Genomic DNA, 23,903 nt, shown 5'->3' with positions numbered 1-23,903 from the left:
AATGTAAACTTGCAATTTCTTAAATTTTCTGTGTTGTTTTTTGAGTTCCTTGAATGATCTTTCAAGTCATATGACGCAAAATGGTTTTTAAAAACTGCTGGGTTCACCTGATTTTGCTACGTACATTATTCTCACGAAAGACAAGTATTCAGTGCTGATGAGGAAGAACACGAATACAACTCGTTTTAACGGAGGTACACTACTGACCATTAAAATTGCTACACCACGAAGATGACGTGCTACAGACGCTAAATTTAACCGACAGGAAGAAGATGCTGTGATATGCAAATGATTAGCTTTTCAGAGCATTCACACAAGGTTGGCGCTGGTGGCGACACCTACAACGTGCTGACAAGAGGAAAGTTTCCCACCGATTTCTCATACACAAACAGCAGTTGACGCCGTTGCCTTGTGAAACGTTGTTGTGATGCCTCGTGTACAGAGGAGAAATGCTTACCATCACGTTTCCGACTTTGATAAAGGTCGTATAGTAGCCTGTCCGTATTACCCTCCGGAACCCACCGATTACATATTCTGCTAACAGTCATTGGATCTAGACCAACGCAAGCAACAATGTCGTGATACGATAAACCGCAATCGCGACAGGCTACAATCCGACCTTTATCAAAGTCGGAAACGTGATGGTAAGTATTTCTCCTACATTTTAGCAGGATAATTCACGACCGCCTGTTGCAGGTCCTGCAACACAGTTACAGACATTCCCGACTGTTCCTGACGACACTGTATAGCAGGTTGGCTGCCTTCCTGGAGGCCACATCCTCTTCTTTGTTCTGACGTTTATAAATCTGTAGCGCTCTCCATACTTGGTGTGATGACTGTATACACTATGTGATCAAAAGTATCCGCACACCTGGCTGAAAATGGCTTGCAAGTTCATGGCACCCTCCACTGGTAATGCTGGAGTTCACTGTGGTGTTTGATGACAGCTTCCATTTTCGCTGGTATACGTTCAGTCAGGTGCGGTAAGGTTTCTTGGGGAATGGCAGCACATTTTTCACGGGGTGCTGTACTGAGGAGAGGTATCGATGTCGGTCGGTGAGGTCTGGCACGCAGTCGGCGTTCCAAAACATTCCAGAGGTGTTCTATTGGATTCAGGTCAGGACTCTGTGCAAGCCAGTCCATTACAGGGATGTTACTCTCGTGTAACCACTACGCCACAGGCCGTGCATTATGAACAGGTGCTAGATCGTGTTGAAACATACAATCGGCGTCCCCGAATTGCTCTTCAACAGTGGGACGCAAGAAGGTGCTTAAAACCAATGTAGGCCAGCGCCGTGATAATGCCACTCAAAACAACAAGGGGTGCAAGCTCCCTCCATGAAATACACGACCACACCGTAGTACCACCGCCTCCGAATTTTACTGTTGGCACTACACATCCTGGCAGATGACGTTCACCGGACATTCGCCGTACCCACACCTTGCCATCAGATCGCCACATTGTGTACCATGATTCATCATTCCACACGACGTTTTTAAAGTGTTCAGTCGTCCAATGTGTACGCTCCCTACATCAAGCGAGGCGTCGTTTCTCATTTATCGGCGTGATGTGTGGCTTATGAGCAGCCGCTCGACCATAAAATCCAAGTTTTCTCACCTCCCATGTAACTGTCGTAGTACTTGCAGTGGATCCTGATGCAGTCTGTAATTGCTGTCTGATGGTCTGGGTAGATGTCTGCCTATTATACATTAGGACCCGCTTCAACTGTCGGCGGTCTGTGTCAGTCAACAGACGAGGTCGGCCAGTATGCTTTTGTTCGTTTCCCTTCAAGTTTCCAATTCACTATCACATCGGTAACAATGGACCTAGGGATGATTAGGAGTGCGGAAATCTCGCGTACAGACTTATGACACAATTGACACCAAATCACCTGGCTTCGTTCGAAGTCCGTGTGTTCCGCAGAGCACCCCATTCTGTTCTATCACGATGTCTAATGACTACTGAAGTCGCTGGTATGGAGTACCTCAAGGTAGGTGGCAGCACAATGGACTTAACATGAAAAACGTTTGTTTCTGTGGGTGTCCGGATACTTCTGATTTCATAGTGTATCTCCCATGAACACAATTGCGATGTAACCCCTTACAGATTCCCAGCTTCTGCTACTCAGAATTCGACGCTAGCCACGAAGGCCGTTGTGACTTAATACCCATGTCTATATCTACAGCTGTACTCGGCAAGCCACTATAACTCTGTGGCGGAGGGTACTTCGCGCACTGGCGGCACTTCCGCTTTTCCTGTTCCGGTCGCAGCTAGTTCACGGGAAGAACGACAGCAGTTAAACTTCTGTGTAGTCCCGAATATCTCTCCAATTTTATCTTCATGGACTTTATTGGTTGACTCTTCTAGAAACGTTCGCTCTCGGAATTTTAATACACTACTGGCCATTAAAATTGCTACACCACGAAGATGACGTGCTACAGACGCGAAATTTAACGGACAGGAAGAAGATGCTGTGATATGCAAATGATTAGCTTTTCTGAGCATTCACACAAGGTTGGCGCCGGTGGCGACACCTACAACGTGCTGATTTGAAGAAAGTTTCCAACCGATTTCTCATACACAAACAGCAGTTCACCGGTGTTGCCTGGTGAAACGTTGTTGTGATACCTCGTGTAAGGAGGAGAAATGCGTACCATCACGTTTCCGACTTTGATAAAGGTCGGGTTGTAGCCTATCGGGATTTCAGGTTATCGTATCGCGACATTGCTGCTCGTGTTGGTCGAGATCCAATGACTGTTAGCAGAATATGGAATCGGTGGGTTCAGCAGGGTAATACGGAACGCCGTTCTGGATGTTCGACTGCTGCCATGGCCAGCACATAGTCACTGGTCTTGATGAACTGTGGTATCCTGTTGAAGCTGCATGAACTGCTGTACCTGTACACGCCATCTAAGCTCTGTTTGACTCAATTCCGATATTACGGCAAGAGATGATTGTTCTGGGTACTGATTTCTCAGGGTCTATGCACCCAAATTGCGTGAAAATGTAATCACATGTCAGTTCTAGTATAATATATTTGTCCAATGAATACCCGTTTATCATCTGCATTCCTTCTTTGTGTAGCAGTTTTAAGTGCCAGTAGTGTAGCAGACAACACCGTGACGCCGAACGTCTCTCTTGTAGATCCTGCCACTGGAGTTCGCTGAGCGTGTCGTGAGGACTATGACGAAATGTACTGCTCTTCTTTGGATCTTCTCTATTTCCTGTATCTGTCCTGCCTAGTACTGATCCCTGACGAACAACGTGCAAGTATTAGTCGAAAGAGAGTCCTGTATGCCACTTTTTTTGTTGATGGACTGCAAGCCGTGGGGGCTCTTCCAATGAAACTCAGTGTGGCATCTACCTTACCTGCAGTTATTTTCACGTGGATGGTCCATCTCATAGTGCTCCGTACACATACTCCTAGGTAATTTGTAGAAGTAACTGCTTCCGTGATCGTTTTACAATCGTGTAATCGTACAACGAAGTGTTTTTGTCTCAGTTTCTTTTCAGTAGGTCAGAACCGGTCCTCCACCGAGCAGTGCGGAGTTCAGAAGGTAAACAACATCCCGTTAGCGATTTGTTACTCTCAGCTCCGCCCTCCGTGGTTGTCAACTGGGGCGACAAGTTAACATGGCCTCCGACGCCAGTACAAGCGGCCGAATGAGTATAAAAGAGCAGACGCCTCCAGAGGAAGACACACTTGCTGCTCCACCTCACTTCGTCGTAGAGCTCGTCGATGCACATCCTCAGCTACCCAGCACCATGAACGCTGTAAGTACGAGCACGACTTCGTGCTACTACCCTTCTGCTTAAGACGTACCAATGGTTTCGTCTATGTGGCCTTTCTGGTAGCTTTGTTTCTGTGGAAGAAACTTTCTTCTTTATATTTGTAAACGCATCATTCTTCTGACTGTCGGATCTCATATTTACCTATTTATTATCAGGTGTTTCATAACTGTGTACATATCACATCTACTATCATTATCGTATTCCAGTCGGTCCCTACGCTCTCTTTCAGTCTTTAGTGCTCCTCTTACATCCACATGTATGCTTCACTCTAGAAACTATTCCTGCGCATTAGCTAACCCATTTCTTCTACGAATACAAGCACGACAAGGTATCAAAAAGAGCTTCTTTGAAGAATGGAAAGTCGTAGATATTTACTGGCAGAATGGGTAATGTGAGGTTGGATACTATATCTTGCCTCGATGTCTCGGTAAGAGCATTGGAACATGAAAGGCCATCTTCCGGGTTCGATTCCCCGTGTGGCGTACGCTCTTAATCTACTAGGAAATTTTATTTTGTAGTACACCCAGTCACTTACCCTATCTCCCCTTTAATACTCTTAGTATGTCTGCATGTGCGTATATACAGCATAAGTCAGTGTACATTGCTTCACGGATAGTAATAAATAACAGTATTAGCGACTCCCTTTCACAGTCTAATAGTGAGTGAAACGACCCAAAAGTGACACGCTCTCTGTCTCTCTCTCTCTCTCTCTCTCTCTCTCTCTCTCTCTCTCTCTAAACCTCCACATGAACCATAACTTTTCTTGCCTTTAGCTGTTCCTGCGCGAGATGTACCATTTAAACAGCATGCTTTTGCACAGGAAATATCTAATCTCACGATTATTACATTACATTTTCATAACATTACCAGAGGGTATCTATATACTTTATACTAACCTGTCAGGATTCTGGGAAGATCCTCCCAACAAGTCTAAGAGCTCTACTTGCCTCCTCCGCAAAGGATTTTATATTTTAGTTTCACTGCATTCCGGTTGATGGTATTTGTCCCTAGATACTGAATTTTACCGCTATGATAGTCCACACGTCAACCAATGAATGTTAACCATATACTACCAGATTTTTTTGAAATCTCTGTGGACATTATCACTTACTTATTCCCTTTTAAAGAGAATTGTTCAGGCATGAAGCAGTAATACCGTTCAAGAAGTTGTGCATTTTCATCGAATCACGGAGAGACGATACTTTCCTTTGAATGTATCGTCGTAGATGAACTATCTGAAAGTAAAGGCTGACATAAGGGATAAATCGTTCGCACATACTGGGAATGTTGCTGGGTCTGTTACACATCTCCTGGCGACAAACGATAACTTTTTTGCTTTTGTTGAACATTCGCTTCGATTATAACGAAATGTAGTTATAATTCAAATATTCCCGTATCCGACCTCAGTCTCTATTTTATTACGATCTGCAGAGCAGATTTACTTCATTTACATTCCAAACTGCATCAGTGCTGAGCACTAAACCAAAATGTATTCATTTTTTCGATCTGCCGTAAGTCTATAATGTTAACCAGTTGGAACGACTGATAACACAGTAAATTAATTTGTACGTCAGGGACGGAAAACTCTTTACATTCCTGTAGACGATATTTCCATTGACATTTGCATATTCCACGAAGTATTGAAAGTAAGATTAAATATAAATTTTTGGGAAGCTGTTGACAAAAGTTTTATCGCATGCAGTCAATCTTGAGGTATTCTATTCCAGTTTCAAAAGAAGGAACGAAGATTAGTTCTTAGTGTCCCGTCCACGAGCAGGTCGTTTGCGGCGGATTACAGGCTCTGATCGGTATGTGTTTATTTCAAAGAAATCGTTGTGACCCACCAAAAAAGCTGAAAAATCTAGCGCTTTCAACAGCGACTTGAACAGGAGTTCATGTGTTTCAACCAATGCATCACCCTTTCGATCAAAGTCATTCCATAACCTTCCTACACAGCATAAGATAACTTTCAGTTACGTAAAAAATATTTTTGTATGATAGTTCGAAGTTTACTTGTTTGAAGATTACTAACAGGCTACCAAAGGCCGTACCTGGAGCAGTTGTGTAGTACATATTATTTTCAGTAAGCCAAAACAGAACGGTCACGTTTTGTCGCAACCATTAAATCTTATATGATAAACCATTCTATTTAAAAGATATATTCACATTAACATATTGATCCTCCATGCATACTGAAGTCAACTCAAGAAAACTTTTGCCAGCGTAACTTTGAGATTGTTATTTGTACCTGGATAGTACTGCATCCACATTGTAAGTCAAAAGAAGAATTTTATTACTTATCCACTTGTTCTCTTGAGTATGGTGAAATTATTTCTTCGATCGCTGAACTATGATTTCTAGAGACCACCACCGAACCTTTTACAACGCAGTTTTCGTAGATAGTTGTGCAGTGTACGGTATCAAGACGAAACACGTGGTGTTCCTGCAGGCTACAGAGTATTATAAGAGGAAATTCCATCCACTAAAATTTTAGCCGTATTCAATGCAATGATGGCGCAGTGTTAGCCTGGTACAAAGAGTGACATTTAGGTCTTGGTATGCAGAATTAGACAGCTCTGCGTGTAACAGAAGTTTAGATTGTGATATACGATAACTACTGTATTAATGGTTCACAACTAGGGTCGGTATTATCACAAAAATATTTGGGAGTAACTATATGTTGACGTAGGAAGTGGAGTGGCCATACAGTCTCAGTTGCAAGTAACTCGAATGGCAGGGTTCGATTCATTCGTATGGGTGTCAGTAACAGAAATGTTGCAGATGTAAACGGGTAGACATTCAGTCAAAAAATTACATATAATTTTAGAGAAGTTACTTCAAAAATTTCGAGTTTTATCAGTCTTGATAGAAACTAAAAATAATCTTCAGCTCTTTATGTATCGATCCTAGGGATGTTCTAGTAATAGATATGATGAGAATTTGGTATTGACACCGATACGTGATAATGTAGTCGTACGTCGACAAAAATCCCAATAAATCTACGAATACTGATAATATCGCGTTGTATTAATTGACATATAATGTATTTCAAGCTTTTATTTAACACAAAAGTACATATTCAGAACACAGTCGAAAATGTGTAAAGTATTACACTTTCGTACGAAGCATTGTGTCTATAAAACCAAACAGAAATGAAGAGAGTAAAAGGTAGGTATTCCAGCCACAGCCAAAGTAATATCCTTGGGGACATTTTTAGCTACAGAGGCTAGAAAGTGTATGGATCACTGTGTGGCAGACAGTTGTAATCTTCCAGGACGCTTAAGAAATGTGTATTTTTATTCTTATCAGTAACATCAGAACGACCCTAATATACATCCTAGAGACTGTAAAGATAAAACTAGGTACGTAATATTTTACATAATACTGAACAAGTAACAGTTATTACCACATACCTAATGAATAGACTAATTATATGCAGTAGTAGTGTAATGTATTGTATTGTATGTTAACCGGGGACCTAGAAACGACGGAGAGGCTCCGTCCCCGCCGCAGCCGCAGTGGTCCACAACCCCACGACGACTACCGCAGTCCACTTCACCTCTCCGCCGCCCCACACCGAACCCAGGGTTATTGTGCGGTTAGGCCCCCCGGTGGACCCCCCAGGGAACTTCTCACACGAGACGAGTGTAACCCCTATGTTTGCGTGGTAGAGTAATGGTGGTGTATGCGTACGTGGAGAACTTGTTTGCGCAGCAATCGCCGACATAGTGTAGCTGAGGCGGAATAAGGGGAACCAGCCCGCATTCACTGAGGCAGATGGAAAACCGCCTAAAAACCATCCACAGACTGGCCGCTTCACCGGACCTCTACACAAATCCGCCGGGCGGATTCGTGCCAGGAACCAGGCGTTCCTTGCCGCCCGGAAAGCCGTGCTTTAGACCGCACGGCCAACCGGGCGAGCATATGCAGTAGTACTATACATAGTAACCTCTGCCACACATTTAATAATGAACCGTATAGCTTAGATGCAGAAGTCGAAGTCATATATATACATAAGGCAGACCTCTGATCTATTAAAGAGTATCATTTCTGTGAGCACTTCACACCAAGTGCGATGATCATTCTGGAACACAAAGTGTCATCGGAAGAAACTGAGTATTAGAACGGTGTCACAGAACTACCAAAGGGAAAGGAAAGTTCCATTGGCGTCAAACACATAATTGTTTTCAGTTTCAACATCTGTCACAGATACACGCATGACGATACTGCAGCTGAAAGCAGTTGCTTGTTTAAAGTAAAAGAACGTTTACTTTAACTTGGGACGATATTCACTTGTGACTTGAATGAAACAGGTTTTTGGTGAATGCACGCACTTTACAATACCGATGCCTTGCAGTATTCTTTGCAGAAATGAAAATATAAGGGTTTTCTACAGTGCAGGACTCATATTAGCAAGGAGTCTGCTTAAACGACAATACACGCTTGATGTAACGTATCTGACAGAATGCCAAAACTTTGCACAATTCGTTTCAAATGGCAGCATTCAGAAGGTCAGGCAACAAATCGGCACGGGACACGACGCACAGGACGACAGAGTCGCGATTTCTAGGGCGGAAAGTTTTGTCACTGCCTTTGTCGTCTGCTAACATCAGATATTAACGTTTTATTCCGCTGCGCCCACTCATCTTCTTATTGTTTACTAGCTGGCGTCCTTGATGTTACACGCGGTTGAGCAGTTATTTATAAAGAAATGTCTGTGCAAAAACTTACTATCCACGCGAATGCGTCATCATAAACGTTACTTGTTGGAAGTACTGTGAGATGCGAGCTACTTTCGCCCCAAAAAACCGAGCGACATCGAAAAAAAAACACACCAAATTTTAAGACGATTGAAGTATCTGACTGAATAAATGCCGCTCACAACACACTCGTTTACTCAATACAAAAAATTACGCGACCGAGTAGCGAATTACAAAGTGTACCAGCAAAGGTAGTACGTAAATTCACTATTGTTTGCAAAATATCTAGCACGGAGGAGCCAGAAATCTACGGTAATATGTCTGTAAACAACATCCTAGACCGACACTCGGCTGCAGAGTGAAAATTTCATTCTGGAAACATCCTAGACCTTTTGACCTTTTGTTCCTTGTGTGTATGTTGAGATTTCTGGCTTCAGTACGTGCAAGCCGCCAACGCAGAGCTATCTGTGCGGAAAACATGATGTGCCCTAATTTATACGAGTGATCGAAAAGGCCACTTCCAAGGGAAACTCCTAGTGTTTGAACTGCGAAGTCAAGTTTGTCTGGAAGATAGGAATTCGTGGTAAAAATATACCACCTCTTCTTTGACGGTGATGACGGTGGTCTGCGCAATATCTCTTCTCAGCTCCAAGTCGCGCAACCTGCTGCCATTGCACTCTTGGTACATCCAGGTTACTCATCCGTAATGAAAGCACACGCACCTTCAGCTCCTGCTTATCGGACGGCGCCCTTGCCAGCTCTAGTGAGTGTACAAACTCTGCAGGACACGTAGTTGCGTCGTCTCTTGTCACCGCTGTATCAACTGACGTGTAGCCGGTCGCCGAACCAGGCACTCGATCAGTAAGTCTCTTACTGATGTTTCCCACCGATTCATTCTTGGCCCCAATATTGCTCTTTCACATAGAAGTCTTCATTTGTCAGAATACGAGGTGGCATATGTGTTAATTCAGAGAACAGGCTATCTCCATCCCAAATTCATCGAAATCGGTTCAGCCGTTCCAGCGTGAAGAAGTAACAAATGTGCTCCCCCTTCAAAGAGAGAATTGAGCAATTTCTAGTTCGGACCAGCGCAGATATTATAATATTTGTACGTGCAACGTCATCTAGCATCACTTGTATTCCAGCATCATCATCATCATCATCAGTTATCTGCTATATTAGCAGGTCCTTTGCCTCTCCATTTTCTGCTATCCATTGCTTCCTTCTTAAGGCTGCTGTATGTTGTACCGTCCATCATGTCATCCACTATCTGGAATCTCTTTCTTCCTCGCTTCCTTTTCCCTTCTACATAACCTTCTAAAACAGTTTTTATCAGTCCGTCATTCTTTCTTAATATATGCCCAATCCAATTTCTTTTTCTTCTCTTTATTACATCTAGTAACTGTCTTTTCTCTCCCACTCTTCTCAGTTCCTCTTCATTTTTTACTCTCTCCATCCAACTTATTCTTTCCATCTTCCGCGATGTCCAGATCTAGTAAGCCTCCAGCTTTTCTCTGCCTTTTTTCCTCATAGTCCATGTTTCAGCGCCATATAGAAGAACATTCCATACAAGACATTTTATGAGTCTCTTTCTCAGTTCTCTGTCCAGACCGCTGCAGAAGATTCTCCTTTTCTTATAAAACGCCTCTTTTGCCATTGCTATCCTTGTGTTAATTTCTGTGGTGCACTTCCAGTCGGTGTCTATCCTGCTTCCAAGATACTTAAAATTTGGCACCTGTTCCAGTGTTTCTCCATTCAGCATAATTTTTATTTCCTTATTTCCTCCTAGCGCCAATACTTTTGTTTTATATGTGTTAATTTTCATTCCATATTTTTTCCGTTAGTGGCAATGGTGTCCACCAAATCCTGTAATTCTCTTTCCCCTGTGGCTAGAAGGACCATGTCATCAGCAAATCTCAAGCACCCTACTCTTCTTCCTCCAATTTCTCCTCCTTTGTCATCTAATGAGCATTGGTCAATCATATTTTCCAAGTACAGGTTGAAAAGAGTAGGCGATAAACAGCATCCTTGTCTTACTCCTTTCCCTAGTCTGATCCAGTTTGTACTTTCTCCTCTCACTTTAACTGAAACTTTTTGATTAAGGTATAATGAGTTTATAAGTCTTCTTGTTTTCCAGTCCACTCTCTTTTCCCTCATAATAGTCGCCAGCTTGTCCCAAACCACATTGTCAAATGCCTTTTCTAAATCGATGAAGCACATATATAGGTCTCTTCCTTTTTCAATAAACCTTTCTCCCAAGATTCGTAGGAGCCCTATTGCATCTCTGGTGCCCGTATTCCGTCTAAAGGCAAACTGCTCCTCGCCGTGATTCTCCTCTATTACTTTTTCAAGTCTTTTATTAATTATTCTTAACATCACTTTGGCTGCATGTGAAATGAGGCTGATTGTCCTGTGCTCGCTGCATTTCTTGGTTTCTTGTTTTTTCGGTAATGGAATCATTACTGTTGTCAAAAAGTCCTCAGGCCATTCACCACTGTCATATATTTTATTACATAACCTCAATATTTCTCTTATTCCATTGTGGTTCAAGCATTTTAGTATTTCTCCCGGTATTGTATCTGTACCTACTACTTTGCCATTTTTCATTGCAGCAATGGCAGACTTTGCTTCTTCCATTATGATGGTCGGTCCTTTCTCTTCATCACTTACACTGTAGTATGATTCAGGTTCCAGAGTTTCTGGTTTGCTATTTGTGTCATATAGCTCTTTTATATATTCTTCCCATCTCTGGAGGACATCGTCACGATCTTTGTACACTACCTCTTCGTCTTTACTCAAAATTTCCATTGTAGCACTTCCTGCTCTGTTTTGTTCCCATGTCATAGTCTTTACTCTGTTGTATAGTAAGTCGTATCTTCCCTTCCTGTCTAGTTCTTCAATTTCATCACATTCCTCTTTTAGCCATTTTTTCCTAGCCTGCTCTGTTTCTCTTCGCAGTTCGTTATTTAACCTTCGGTATATCTTTCTTGCATCTTCAGTGTTCTTGTTTTTCAATTTCCTTCTCTCCTCCATACTGGAAATCATTTCTTGTGTGACCCATGGTTTTTTTTTACCTTTTCCCTTTTACATATCCTATATTTTGCTGTCCTGCTTTAATGATTCCTTCTTTCAGCATATTCCAGTACTCGTTGGCATTATCAGGTGCTTCTTTGTCTCGTAATGTGTTTAGGAAGTCCCGAGACAGCATTTCTGTAATTTGTTCTTTGTTGGATCTTATCTTCTCTAAATCCCACTTCTTCATCATGGTCGCCTACTTCAGTTTTTTCATTCTTATTTCTATTTCTGCCATAAGTACCAGGTTCCAGCATACACACTCGAAAATCATAATCAAATCTAGCCTCAGTAAAAGCCTACCACGTTGTACACGTAAGTGCAAGATGTCTCTATGTCGTACAGCATCTAAATGATAGCGTCATTATGAGTTATCAAGCGTTTCAGAAGCTATGAGATATGCCTGGTGCTCAGTGGCAAAAATCCAGTGGGCTTGCATGGAGGTATGGATTTAACAAAAAAAAAAAAAAAAAAAAAAAAAAAAAAAAAAAAACGTTCAAATGGCTCTGAGCACTATGGGACTTAAATTCTGTGGTCATCAGTCCCCTAGAGCTTAGAACTACTTAAACATAACTACATCACACACATCCACGCCCAAGGCAGGATTCGAACCTGCGACCGTAGCGGTCGCGCGGTTCCAGACCGTAGCGCCTAGAACCGCTCGACCACCCCGGCCGGCTTAATTTTAACATTTTGAGAACTATACAAGAATTGTAGTAATTAAGTTAAATCGCGTTATCTAGAATATGTTAAAGACTAAAAGCACTTTCACAAACACAATACAGTTCAAAAGTCAAAGAGAAATGAGCTTTTTCTGACACTAATTATGGTTCCATATTTCGCGTTGTATTCTTCAAATCAATAAATATTTTGTACACTACACGTAAAAAAAAGGTTTGTTATTCAGGATATAAGCCAATTCCATTATAAATGCCTTCCAAATCGATTCGCCCCTCCCCCTTCCGCCCTTCTCAGATCACCACCAGAGCGACAGATCAGTACTCTGAGGTCAGTGCCAGAGGCCGAAGGAGTATAAATGAGCAGACGCCTCCAGGTGAAGACACAGAAGCGATCCACGAGCATTCTGCCTACACCTCGCCGCCGCACATCCTCATCTTAACCAACATGAAGGCGACAGAATGCAACGACTTGTTACTGCTACCTCTAAGTTTTAGGAAATCCCTCTGGTTTTATCTAGACAGTCCGTCTGAGAGTACTTATTTCTTTTTAACATTTACAAGGCCATCGCCATTGCGATTACTCTAACGTAAGGGTTCACATTTAGCTATCTCTAAGGGTTTCATGTCTGTTTCTGTACAGTCGTGTGGAGAGTTCTTGGAATATCTGCATGATGGAGTTTTTTTTGTCATCAGTCTTCTGACTGGTTTGATGCGGCCCTCCACGAATTCCTCTCCTGTGCCAACCTCTTCACCTCAGAGTAGCACTTGCAACCTACGTCCTCAATTATTTGCTTGACGTATTCCAATCTCTGTCTTCCTCTACATTTTTTGCCCTCTACAGCTCCCTCTAGTATTATGGAAGTCATTCCCTCATGTCTTAGCAGATTTCCTATCATCCTGTCACTTCTCCTTATCAGTGACTTCCACATATTTCATTCCTCTCCGATTCTGCCCAGAACCATCTCATTCCTTCCCTTATCAACCCACCCAATTTTCAACATTCGTCTGTAGCACCATATCTCAAATGCGTCGATTCTTTTGTGTTCCGGTATTCCAACACTTCGTGTTTCACTACCATACAATGCTGTAATAAAGACGTATATTCTCAGAAATTTCTACCACAAATTAAGACCTGTATTTGATACTAGTAGCCTGCTCTTGGCCAGGAATGGGCTTTTTGGCCTTTGCTAGTCTGCTTTTGATGTTCTTCTTGCCCCGACCGTCATTGGTTTTCTACTGCCTAGGAAGCAGAGTTCCTTAACTTCATCTACTTCGTGACCATCAGTCCTGATGCTGAGTATCTCTCATTTCTCCTACTTCTCATTGCTTTCGTGTTTCCTCGATTCACTCTCAATCCATATTCTGTACTCATTAGACTCTTCATTCCATTCAGCAGATCATGCAATTGACTTTCACTCAGGATAGCAATGTCATCAGCTAATCGCATTATTAACACCCTTTCACCTTTAATTTTAATTCCCCTTCCGAACCTTTTTTTATTTCCATCATATCTTCCTCGATGTACAGATTGACCAGTAGAGGCGAAAGACTACATCCTTGCTTACAGTCTTTTAATTCGAACACTTCTTTCTTGGTCGTCCAATATTATTGTTCCTTCTTGCCTCTTGTACATATTGTATATTACCCGTCTGTCCCTATAGCCTACCCCTATTTTCATCAGAATTTCGAACATGTAGCACCATTTTACATTGTCGAACGCTTTTCCAGGTCGAGAAGTTCTATGAACGTGTCTTGATCGTTCTTTGGTCTTTCTTCCATTATCAACCGCAACGACAGAATTTCCTCTCTCGTGTCCTTACCTTTCCTAAAGCCAAACTCACCGTCATCCAGCATACCCTCAGTTTTCTTTCCCATACTTCTGTATATTTTTCTTGTCAGCAACTTGTAACCACGAGCTGTTAAGGTGACTGTGCGACAGTTCTCGCACTTGTCAGCTCTTGCAGTCCACTTGTGTGGATGATATTTTTCCGAAAGTCAGATGGTATGTCGCCAGTCTCATACATTCTACACACCAGCGTAAATAGTCGTTTTGTTGCCATTTCCCCCAACTATTTTAGAATTTCTGATGGCATGTTATGTATCCCTTCTGCCTTATTTGATCTTAAATCCTCCATATCTCTCTTATATTTTGCTTCTAATACTGGGTTCCCTATCTCTTATAAACCGACTCTTGTTTCTTCTTCCATCACATCAGACAAATCTTTCCCTTCATAGAGGCTTTGAGTGTATTCTTTCCACCCATCTGCTCTCTTCTCTGTAGTTACCAGTGGAATTCCCGTCTCATTCTAAATGTTACCACCCTTGCTTTTAATGTCACCGAAGGTTGTTTTGACTTTCCTGCATGCTGAGTCTGTCCTTCCGGCAACTATTCCTTTTTCGGTTTTTTCACATTTTTCATGCAGCCATCTCGCCTTAGCTTCCCTGTACTTCCGATTTATTTCATTTCTCAGAGGCTTCTATTTCTGTATTCCTGAGTTTCCCGGAACATTTTTGTACGTCCGCCATTCATCGATCAACTGAAGTACTTCTTCTCTTACCCATGGTTTCTTCGCATTTACTTTCTTGTGCCTAAGCTTTTCTTTCCAGCTTCTCTGATGGCCCTTTTTAGAGATGTCCATTTCTCTTCAACTGTACTGCCTACTGAACTATTCCTTATTGCTGGATCTATAGCCTTGGAGAACTTCAACCATATCTCGTCATTCCTTAATACTACCGTATCCCACTTCCTTGCATATTGAAACTGTTTGCTCCCACACAATCGCTCTTTCCACCCTCTCTCTCCCTCTCACTGTTTCTTTCTCTCCCTCTGCCCCCAGCCTTTCACATCTATCTATTAATCACAATCAAAATTGTTGTTTATGTGTAATTTTACCGCAGTAGCCTATATGATTATTGTACTTAAATTTTGACCATTTCACCAGATCATATAAACAAGTATGAAGTTTAAATTACTTTAACTTGTCAAAATCGGATTTATATACCACATGACGTATTTATTCCAACGCATGTATTCGACACCTCAAAACAAACGCCTCCAAATCCTTGAAAATATTATTCTGCAATAATGTTGTTACGATGTATACTCTTTCTACTTTGCGATAACGTTTCCTCTTCTGCTACACGAGCCTTGCACCCAATATTTGCCAGACGCCTTATTTGTTTACAAAGTGTGACAGTATACATGTGATGTGTTACGACAGCGAAAGGAACCTGTGAGCTCTGGAGGTACCCTGTTTTACTCATTTTCTATTTACCGTTAGATAGACGTTTAGTTTTTTGTCAAAAGAAACCCAAAACTGTGTTCTGAAATAGTGGTTTGTTTTATCCACTACACAGTGCCACAAGTTTCTCCAAAAAATCGTAACACAACACACACACACACCAATGTCATACTAACAAATGTAAATCCACCTGATGATGGAGGCTTAAACCTTTGAAACGCGTCATGGAGATAAATAAACTGTGACTGGTAACAGTGAACTTGTTGTTTCATTTAATGTCAGTAATAGTCACGGTAAAGCCTAACCCAAAATGTTCGCATTTAAAGTTACAAGTCAGCTCAATCGTAGGAGAGAAACACACTTTCTTTTGCCATTATTCAATACTTGGAAAGAAAAAATTCAATGAATACGATAAATATCGGAAATTTATTGCCTTATAAATGTTGTTTGATTGTTTTGTACATGTATTATATTTCCAATGCTAAGTAACTTTCGATATTTCTAAACATTTGGATGAAATTTTTCGTTTTGTTCCATTTTTCAACAGTTTACCACAGAAACATTATAAATATTATCCGATATGAAGTTTTCTTTTGCTATTATTGTATTTTACACTGCAAGTTACTTAATTTGTGTACCAAATTGTTACTTTTTGCCTCACTTTTAAGTCTCTATAGTTGGGTATGGCGAAGTGACATTGACTTGATGTTCTACCTGACTGGAACAGACAATCATTTGATGGTGGCATCCCCTGCCGTCTTCCGCCAAGTTCCGTCGATGTCTAGTGTTAATCAGCCGTAAGTCTGTACTTGTTGGCCCACAGGTGTTCGCCATGGTGATCCTGGGCGCATTGGCCGCCGCCAGCACCGCTGTGTTGCCCACCGCTACCGGCACCAAACAGTGGCCACCTGAGAAGTTCCAGCCTAATGACAGGCGTGATGTCGGAGTGGGGAATGTGAACTTCGGCACCGGGAGCTTCAACCCCAATGTGAATGTAAACAACACCGGCTACCCCTCTGTGAATGTACCCAGCAGTGTAAGTTCCCCAGTGAATCCACCCAGCAGTATTAATTCCCCTGTGAATCCACCCAGCTGCTGCTATCCCCTTGCGAATGAACCTCGCTGCTGCAACCCACCTGTGCATGTACATATCAGCGGACATTTCCCTGTGAATGTACCAGGCAGTGGATATCCTCCTGTGAACGTACTTAGCAGTGACTATCAGCCTGGAGGCTACTCCAGCGCAAATGTTTTCGGCCCCCCTTTGGGTGGTGTGTATCTGTTTACATACTACTGAGCTCCCAGTGAGCCCATCAGATGATTCATTATACGATGTCTTACGCAGTTGCGTATGTGAAGCGATTTGCATGAATAAAATTGAGTTTGTGCTTTCATAATGTCTCATATTTATAAACCTTTATCTTTGTTAACGAGTTATTGATGGATCAGATATTACGGTTTTTAAAAGTGAAATCCCCCAACGACAGAAATACTTCAATAAAAACACATCACCATTTTCACTTTTCACAAGGGAAAAAATGAAATGTAAATTGTGTGCACATACACAGCTTGGATAAAAAGTAGTGACAACATCGCTGTAGCATGAAGTATGTGGCCGACAGCAGATGGCCAATTACAGTAATGCAGTGACGGGCAACGGCTGTATTTGAGTCAACTGCTGTGTGTACTGTCTGAAAGTGCAGGAGGCCAGTTCAAGCGCCCTAACATCTTGTTCAGGAAACACGAACAACGTGCGTGGATTAAAACTGAAGTGGCGTGTGGTGAAAGCGCACAATAATGTTCCCTTCTGGCATTGCATCCCATCCGTCCTTCAGACAATGCGCGATGCCACACTGCGAACCCCATGCAGGAGCTACTGGATATGTGGAGATTGGAGTTACTGGAACGCCCACCGTATTCACCTGATACTGTCTGTACGATTACAACTTATTCGACAAAATGAAAGAACCTCTTCGTGCCATGTTCTGAAACACAAGAGAAAACATCATCCGTGCTTTACGGTGATGATGATGATGATGATGATGATATTTGGTTTGTGGGGCGCTCAATTGTGCCGTCATCAGTGACAGTACAAAGTCCGAATTTTTACATATTCCAATTTTTTACACAATCCAATCTAGCCACTGTCAGGGATGTTGATGATGATGATGATGATGATGAAACGAGGATGTCAACACAAACACCCAGTCCCCGGGCAGAGAAAGTCCCGAACCCAGCTGTGAAACGACCCCGGGATCCTATGACCCAGAGGCAACACTATCCACTAGAACACGAACTGAGGACTGTGTATAGGGTGGAACTTCTGAAACTTCGACAGAATACACTGGAAGCATAAGATGCTTTCCATCTCTATGGGAGAAGGTGATTGAGATGTAGGGCGATTATATTGAGGGCATACAATGAACGTCCGTCAGTCTGTAACCTCCCCCTCACTTATCGACCTTAATGACAGTGAAAAATTAAACCGCGTGTACCTAATGGGAAATTTGGGAAAGCAATCGTCACCGAAGTTAATCTGTCGGTAAAGAGGGAGGAAAGGGTTACATCTAAATGAAAGGAAAAATGCAAATGAAACTGGTGGAAATTAATTTTGAAAAGGGGTAAAGTTAATAAAGAAAGTAAATGTGCGGCCGTTACGTCAACAATTAACTAGCGGTAATTAGATATTTGAGATTTGGGGGAAATCACGGTCGCCAGTCCTAAGGACAATCACTATAGTAACTGAAAAAGAAAGGTTATTACACATATAATTAGCACTAGAAGCGTGGCAACTGAGGGTTGACACGTGTAGTGTGAAAACTGAAAGTTTGTCAGAAGTAATAAATTTCGCTACACTCTGACTTAATTTAGCAAAAGAATGAATAAAACCGGAAAATCGAAAGTTAATTTAGTGACTGAAGTTAATAGTGAGCTTTCTTTCTGAAGCACATCGAAATCCAGCAGAATACGGTTAGTCTTGGACTACCTCAACAATCATTTCAAAAGCAACTTGACTCTACGCAATTTAGAAACAAGAGATTTAACTTTGAACTTGAATTAAATGATTCTGAATAATTAACAATAGTAAAATTTAGTACGTACCAAGCTGAGCTGCAGTCACAGGTAAGCTAAAATATGCTAACAAAACTCGCACTCTTAATTTGTGCTTGTGTAATCTAACTATTGTAGCCAGCTATGCTTTAACTGCACTTTGAAACTAAAGTAATGAAATGCAATGATAGTACTTTAATGCTGGCGTCTGAATTTCAACGACACTCGGTTTCATTTCGGAAAAAGGAAGGGACCCTGCTTGGTAATGCAATTGGGACAATGAGCAACAAAGGTTCATGCTAAGTTGCTGTAATTTTGCGAGGCAAATGGAACAATGTGAAAAGCTGAGGTCTGCCATACAGTTCTGAAACTTTACGTGCTTTTGGTCTTCCTTGTTAGTTGATTGAAGGTTTGAAGCCGTCGATCGAGGAGGTAGCGACGGTCACTCATTGTCGGCCGTCGCTGTTGCAGAAGCTGGATGTTGGCGCGCCTTCTTCTCGACACGGTCACCAAACGAAACGGGCTCTTGATGTGCGCCGGCTAATGCTTCCCGTCCGCGACACCGTGCCAGAAACTAACATAGCAAGTCGAGCGCAATTACATGCTGCTAAACCCCGAAAGCGCGGCAACTCGCGGGAGCGTCACACCACACACCTGCTCCACTCGCTACTCCAGCCAGACTCCGACTGCTCTGCCCGCGCTCCACGCAGCAGAGTTAACCCTACCAAAGATCCTACACACTTTGATTCTTCACACGACCTATCGATGTAATCGTTCGATAGCAGTTTTCCCTAGGCAAGACCCAGCGTAAAAATACAAATAATATTTACGAAACAAACCAATTATACATCGACATAAATGCATACATATATATATATATATATATATATATATATATATATATATATATATATATATATACAAATAGTAAACCAATTACAATATATAAAGGCACAGAAATGTCATATATTCAGGTAACAAATTAAGGAAAAAACTTACAGTACAATAGATGGAAATAGGAGGATGTGCATTTCCGGCGTTACAAGTCTAGTCTGATATGAAATAACACCGTGTTACCACCACTTTTAATTCTAACTATGTATAAGTGTGTATGTGTGCTCACATCCCAAAATACATACAGAAGCAGAGAGAGAGATGAAAAGAGCAGGGTGTCAGAGATAAAGACAGAAGTAGAAAAGAGTAAATAACAGAGAGGAAAAGAGAAATACACAAGAAGCAAAAATTGCGATAGAAATGGAGTGGTAGAGAAGGAGTTAGAGTAGACTACAGATAGTGAAAAGATGGGGTGAGGGAGATACACAGGGCCAGAGAGGCATCGTTAATATAACACAGTCAGAAGACTAGGGATGGGAAGTGGGTAGGAAGAGACATGGGCAGTAAGTGGCAGAAAGGAAGAGGTAAGAAGGAGCAGAAGAAAGAAAAAGGGAGAAAACTATAGGTTGTGTATAAACTAGAATATCTTTGCACGTCGACACTGAAAGACGGTAAGCTGCGAGACTGAGTACTGAGTAGTGGGCTCAGTAAAAGTAAACATGATTTTGGTCGAAAAGTTCATCCCTCCTACAGAATTTATCTAATCATATGAACGTTACCGTTGATTTACAACACTGGATCCTAGTTATATCACTATACTGAATGTTTCTGGACCTCTAGAAATTTTTCAGAAGACGATACTTTGGATCATTTCTGTTATAAATATTATTAAAAACACTTGTCCAGATTTCAATACATTACATCTTACTTGAATCGAATGAGAGTCCAATTCCAAGCTGACTTTCTTTGGTAATATTTTTAAAATACTACCTTATTTTATGTAAACTGAATATGCTTAAAATTCTTCGCTCATAGTAACGCAGTCAAATTAGTAAGAATATCAGCAAAGGGGAAAAATTTATAAATTTTTGAAACTTGGGGAAAATACTCATATGGGGTATATTAATAAGAAACAGAGAAGTTTCCCTTCGTAGGGGGGCGCGTCCCCCTTTTATCCCCTCCATAAGTCAATTTGCACCATATTTTAAATTTATACGCTAAAAGGCTCATTTTTCGAATAGAGTTCTTATTAGTAAATGTATTCCTCGTAAGACTAAATAAGAAAAAGATCTTGTGCATCTTTTCATTTATACAAAAGGTATCTGAGGTATAGGAATTGAAATAGTATCCTGTTAACATAATCGTTTGCAGTTTTTGTTGCTTAGCAAATCATTAAATGAAAAGCGTAATTAAGTGTATGGGAATATCTTGTAGCCTACATATTCTACTTGATTTGATGATATTTCTTTTGCGATCAGTATTGTTGAAATCAGGAGTACGTGCAACAATGAAAACGTCAAGTTCCCCTTCCCCTCCACTCAGCGCTCCCCTACCAATGTTGTCGCTGCCGTTTCTTTCTACCCAGCGTCCAGCTCAGTGAAGCTAATGTTGTGAACTGTCAAAGTAGTGCCAGAGAGATCTGTCTTTGGGACAGTATTCATCAGCTTGCTGTGTTGTGAAGTGCTTCTTCTTAGTCTCATAACTTTTGACTGGACTGAGAGAACAATAATTCTGAAGCCGTCTGCCTGTTTTATTTGTGGTAAGTCTGTTTCGGAAGGAGAGACATCAATAGTAACGAAGGGCTTGGAAACTCTGATACGTGTCAGCAAGGAATGGAAGGATGGGGCTCATAATCTTCTACAGAACGCTGGACTGATTGAAGTGCATAAGGTATGTCGAGGTGAATATATTAAGGAACGTAATATAATGAAATTAATTAATTAGAATGTTGCACAAGCAGATGATAAAAATTTGAGATCCTCTTCCTCTTATCTATTCAGTTTCAAAAAAGACTCTTTCATATGTGATGAAAAGTGTGACGTAGAGGCGGAAACAGAAAAATCACTCCACAAACACCGTGGTGTGTTTGAACTTCGCTCTTTAACTGTGAAATATACGCTGCTTGAGAAAGCAGAAAAACGCGATGATTATTATTTCTGTCATATCAGAGACATACAGGTACAAGTACATGCAATTTTGCAATGATGATTTCGGTAGAGAAGCCCGTTATCATCAAGACTGCTATGCTAAATTAGTGGCGAACCCCTCCTCTGTTCGAGAAAGATGCCGCCCTCAAGATACCAACTTTTGAATTATGAAAATTTGTAGATAGTTCAGAGGAACGTCAATTTTCACTGCTCGATTTGTTGCAGAAGGAGAGACAATGACTATAAGAACTCCCAAAAATATACTGACTGAACACTTCGGTGATGGCGCCTTGTTTGCCACAGTGACAAGAAACCCACTAGTTGTATGTTTTCGTGGCAGTGGCCACAAACTTTGGAATCAGTGGTACAGTGAACGAGCTGTTAATGAGAAAGATGAGAGAAAGAGAATAGTAGAAGCAGCAACAGCTGTCATCTGTGAAGATATAAGAATGACTCCTTACGCTATTGCCGATTGTCCAGATATCAAGGACTTGACAGAGAATGCTGACGTTATGGTTCCTAACACTTTACACGAATTTGTGAAGGGCGTGGTTTTGTCAAAAAAGAAAGTTAGTGAACAGTATCCTTTAAAAAAATGTACAGCAATATCCCATGCGATTGTGTCAGCTAGCAGGGCCTGCAGTGCCTTTGTTTCGCAAAGTGGGATCAAAAATCATTGTTGAAAAGTCACGAATATGGGTTTCTGCTCTTCATACGACACCGTGGCTTTATTTGAGGTTTCCGCTGTTCGGTTCTGGAAACCAAATATTTCAAATGATTCGTCCTCACAGTTCATTTTCGATAGTGCTGACTTCAATACTGCAACATTGACGGGCAAAGGTACATTCCATGCTATGGGTGGAATGGGATGTGTGACTCCAGGGAGAGCGATAGAACATCAAAAAGTAACTAAATTCTCCGTGAAGCCGAGCCCTACTGAAACAACAAGTGCCCAGAAAATTAATCTGCTAAAATTCAGTAGGCAGAATACAGTTGGAGTTGAAGAAATTGTTCTGCAGAATGTCTACTCAGAATAATCATTCACTAAAGCAACAGTGCCTACTGATCACGATTTTACTTGGATGATGGGAATGTTTTTACAGCAACGTTTAATGGAGAACTTTATGCGCAATCAAACGCATTAGCGCTTCCATTCATCAACAACCTGCCCACAGATTGTAGCACTATTTCAACTGCTTTAACTTATGCCGTCATAGACAGGAAGAAGACCACAGAGAAAACATGTATCGTGACGTTTGATCAATAGCTCTATATGAAAGCTAAAGATACAGTTGCAGCGGTGGCTAATGGAGGGAATGAGCTATTCACTAATGCAGTTATTCGATTAGGAGGCTTTCGCTTGATAACGTCTTTTCTAGGAGCAATAGGATTCTTAATGAGAGACAGTGGACTCTCTCAACTCTTGGAAATTGTTTATGCTGCAATTTCTGTTCCCCATATACTTTCTGGTCGTACATACACGAGGGCAATTCAAGCTCACTCAGCAGCCATGTGTGCTCTACCCATCATAATACTCGAGGAAATGGCAGTCACAGAGAAGCAACATACTAAAGTCTGTATTTCTCATATGAGTGGAAACGGTGCATCTTTCGGCGATTTGGAGAAAAATCAAGTGACTGAAAAGCTAAAAAATAAATTTCTCAACACAATAGATGATATTAAGCAAAGAGCGAAAATTTCCCAGTGGTGGATACAATACATTCAGCTTGTCATCGTGGCATTGTATTTCATCCAAGCAGAGCGTTTGGGGAGTTTGGAGCTCCATATAGAATGTGTGAGAGCTATGCTCCTAATATTCCATGCAGCGGGACACTTTCCTTATGCCAAAGCGTGTCATTTGTACCTCCAGGATATGGAAAAACTGAAACAAACAATGAAACCCATGGAGATGGATAAATTCACCAAGGACAGCTTCTTCACTGTTCGACGCTCTGATAAGTATTGGTGTGTAGTATGGATCGAAATGACGATCGAACAGACGTTTATGGAGAAACTGAAGAGTTTTACAGGTGCTTCACACGGAAGAGGTTTCATCAATAGCGTGTTGAATCGATGGATTTGCGGTATACCAGTAACCCCTCACATTTGTGAAGCTATGGAACAGTTCTGCAATTTACACTCGGTTTCGAGTGATCACCATTTTGAACTGAGGAGTGGGAGGATAGAAATTGACGAGAAAAATCACAGAAGATTTCAGCTATGGTAGCAACAGCTCACTCCATTTGCTTATAAGGAGCGCTAGGAAGTAAAGAGCCACGAAGCTGTGTCTGTTGGTGAAGAAGCTCTTCGATCAGTAGTTACTGTCTCGCCAAAATTTGGTTCTCTGAAGCTTAAGCGATCCAGCACGGTTAGAACAATGTGCA

At 41.5% G+C, this 23,903-nt stretch overlaps 1 protein-coding gene across 1 annotated transcript; it reads left to right on the top strand.

Moving 5' to 3' along the window:
* Positions 1–3,651: 3,651 nt before the first annotated feature.
* Positions 3,652–16,884, top strand: LOC126203317 (uncharacterized). Its single transcript, XM_049937583.1, has 2 exons — positions 3,652–3,775; positions 16,311–16,884. Exons 1-2 carry the CDS (start codon positions 3,665–3,667, stop codon positions 16,782–16,784), a joined length of 585 nt encoding a protein of 194 aa, XP_049793540.1. The 5' UTR covers positions 3,652–3,664; the 3' UTR covers positions 16,785–16,884.
* The last annotated feature ends 7,019 nt before the right edge of the window (positions 16,885–23,903 follow it).

The sequence above is a fragment of the Schistocerca nitens genome, chromosome 9 (assembly GCF_023898315.1).
Source record: "Schistocerca nitens isolate TAMUIC-IGC-003100 chromosome 9, iqSchNite1.1, whole genome shotgun sequence".
Classification (NCBI taxonomy): domain Eukaryota; kingdom Metazoa; phylum Arthropoda; class Insecta; order Orthoptera; family Acrididae; genus Schistocerca; species Schistocerca nitens.
Note: the sequence above shows the minus strand (reverse complement) of the source record. Positions and strands in the feature narration are given on the sequence as shown.

Coding starts and splice junctions, on each gene's coding strand:
- LOC126203317 (XM_049937583.1), top strand. CDS start 3,665: ATGAGTATAAAAGAGCAGACGCCTCCAGAGGAAGACACACTTGCTGCT. Junction 3,776..16,310: donor TACCCAGCACCATGAACGCT/GTAAGTACGAGC, acceptor GTTGGCCCACAG/GTGTTCGCCATGGTGATCCT.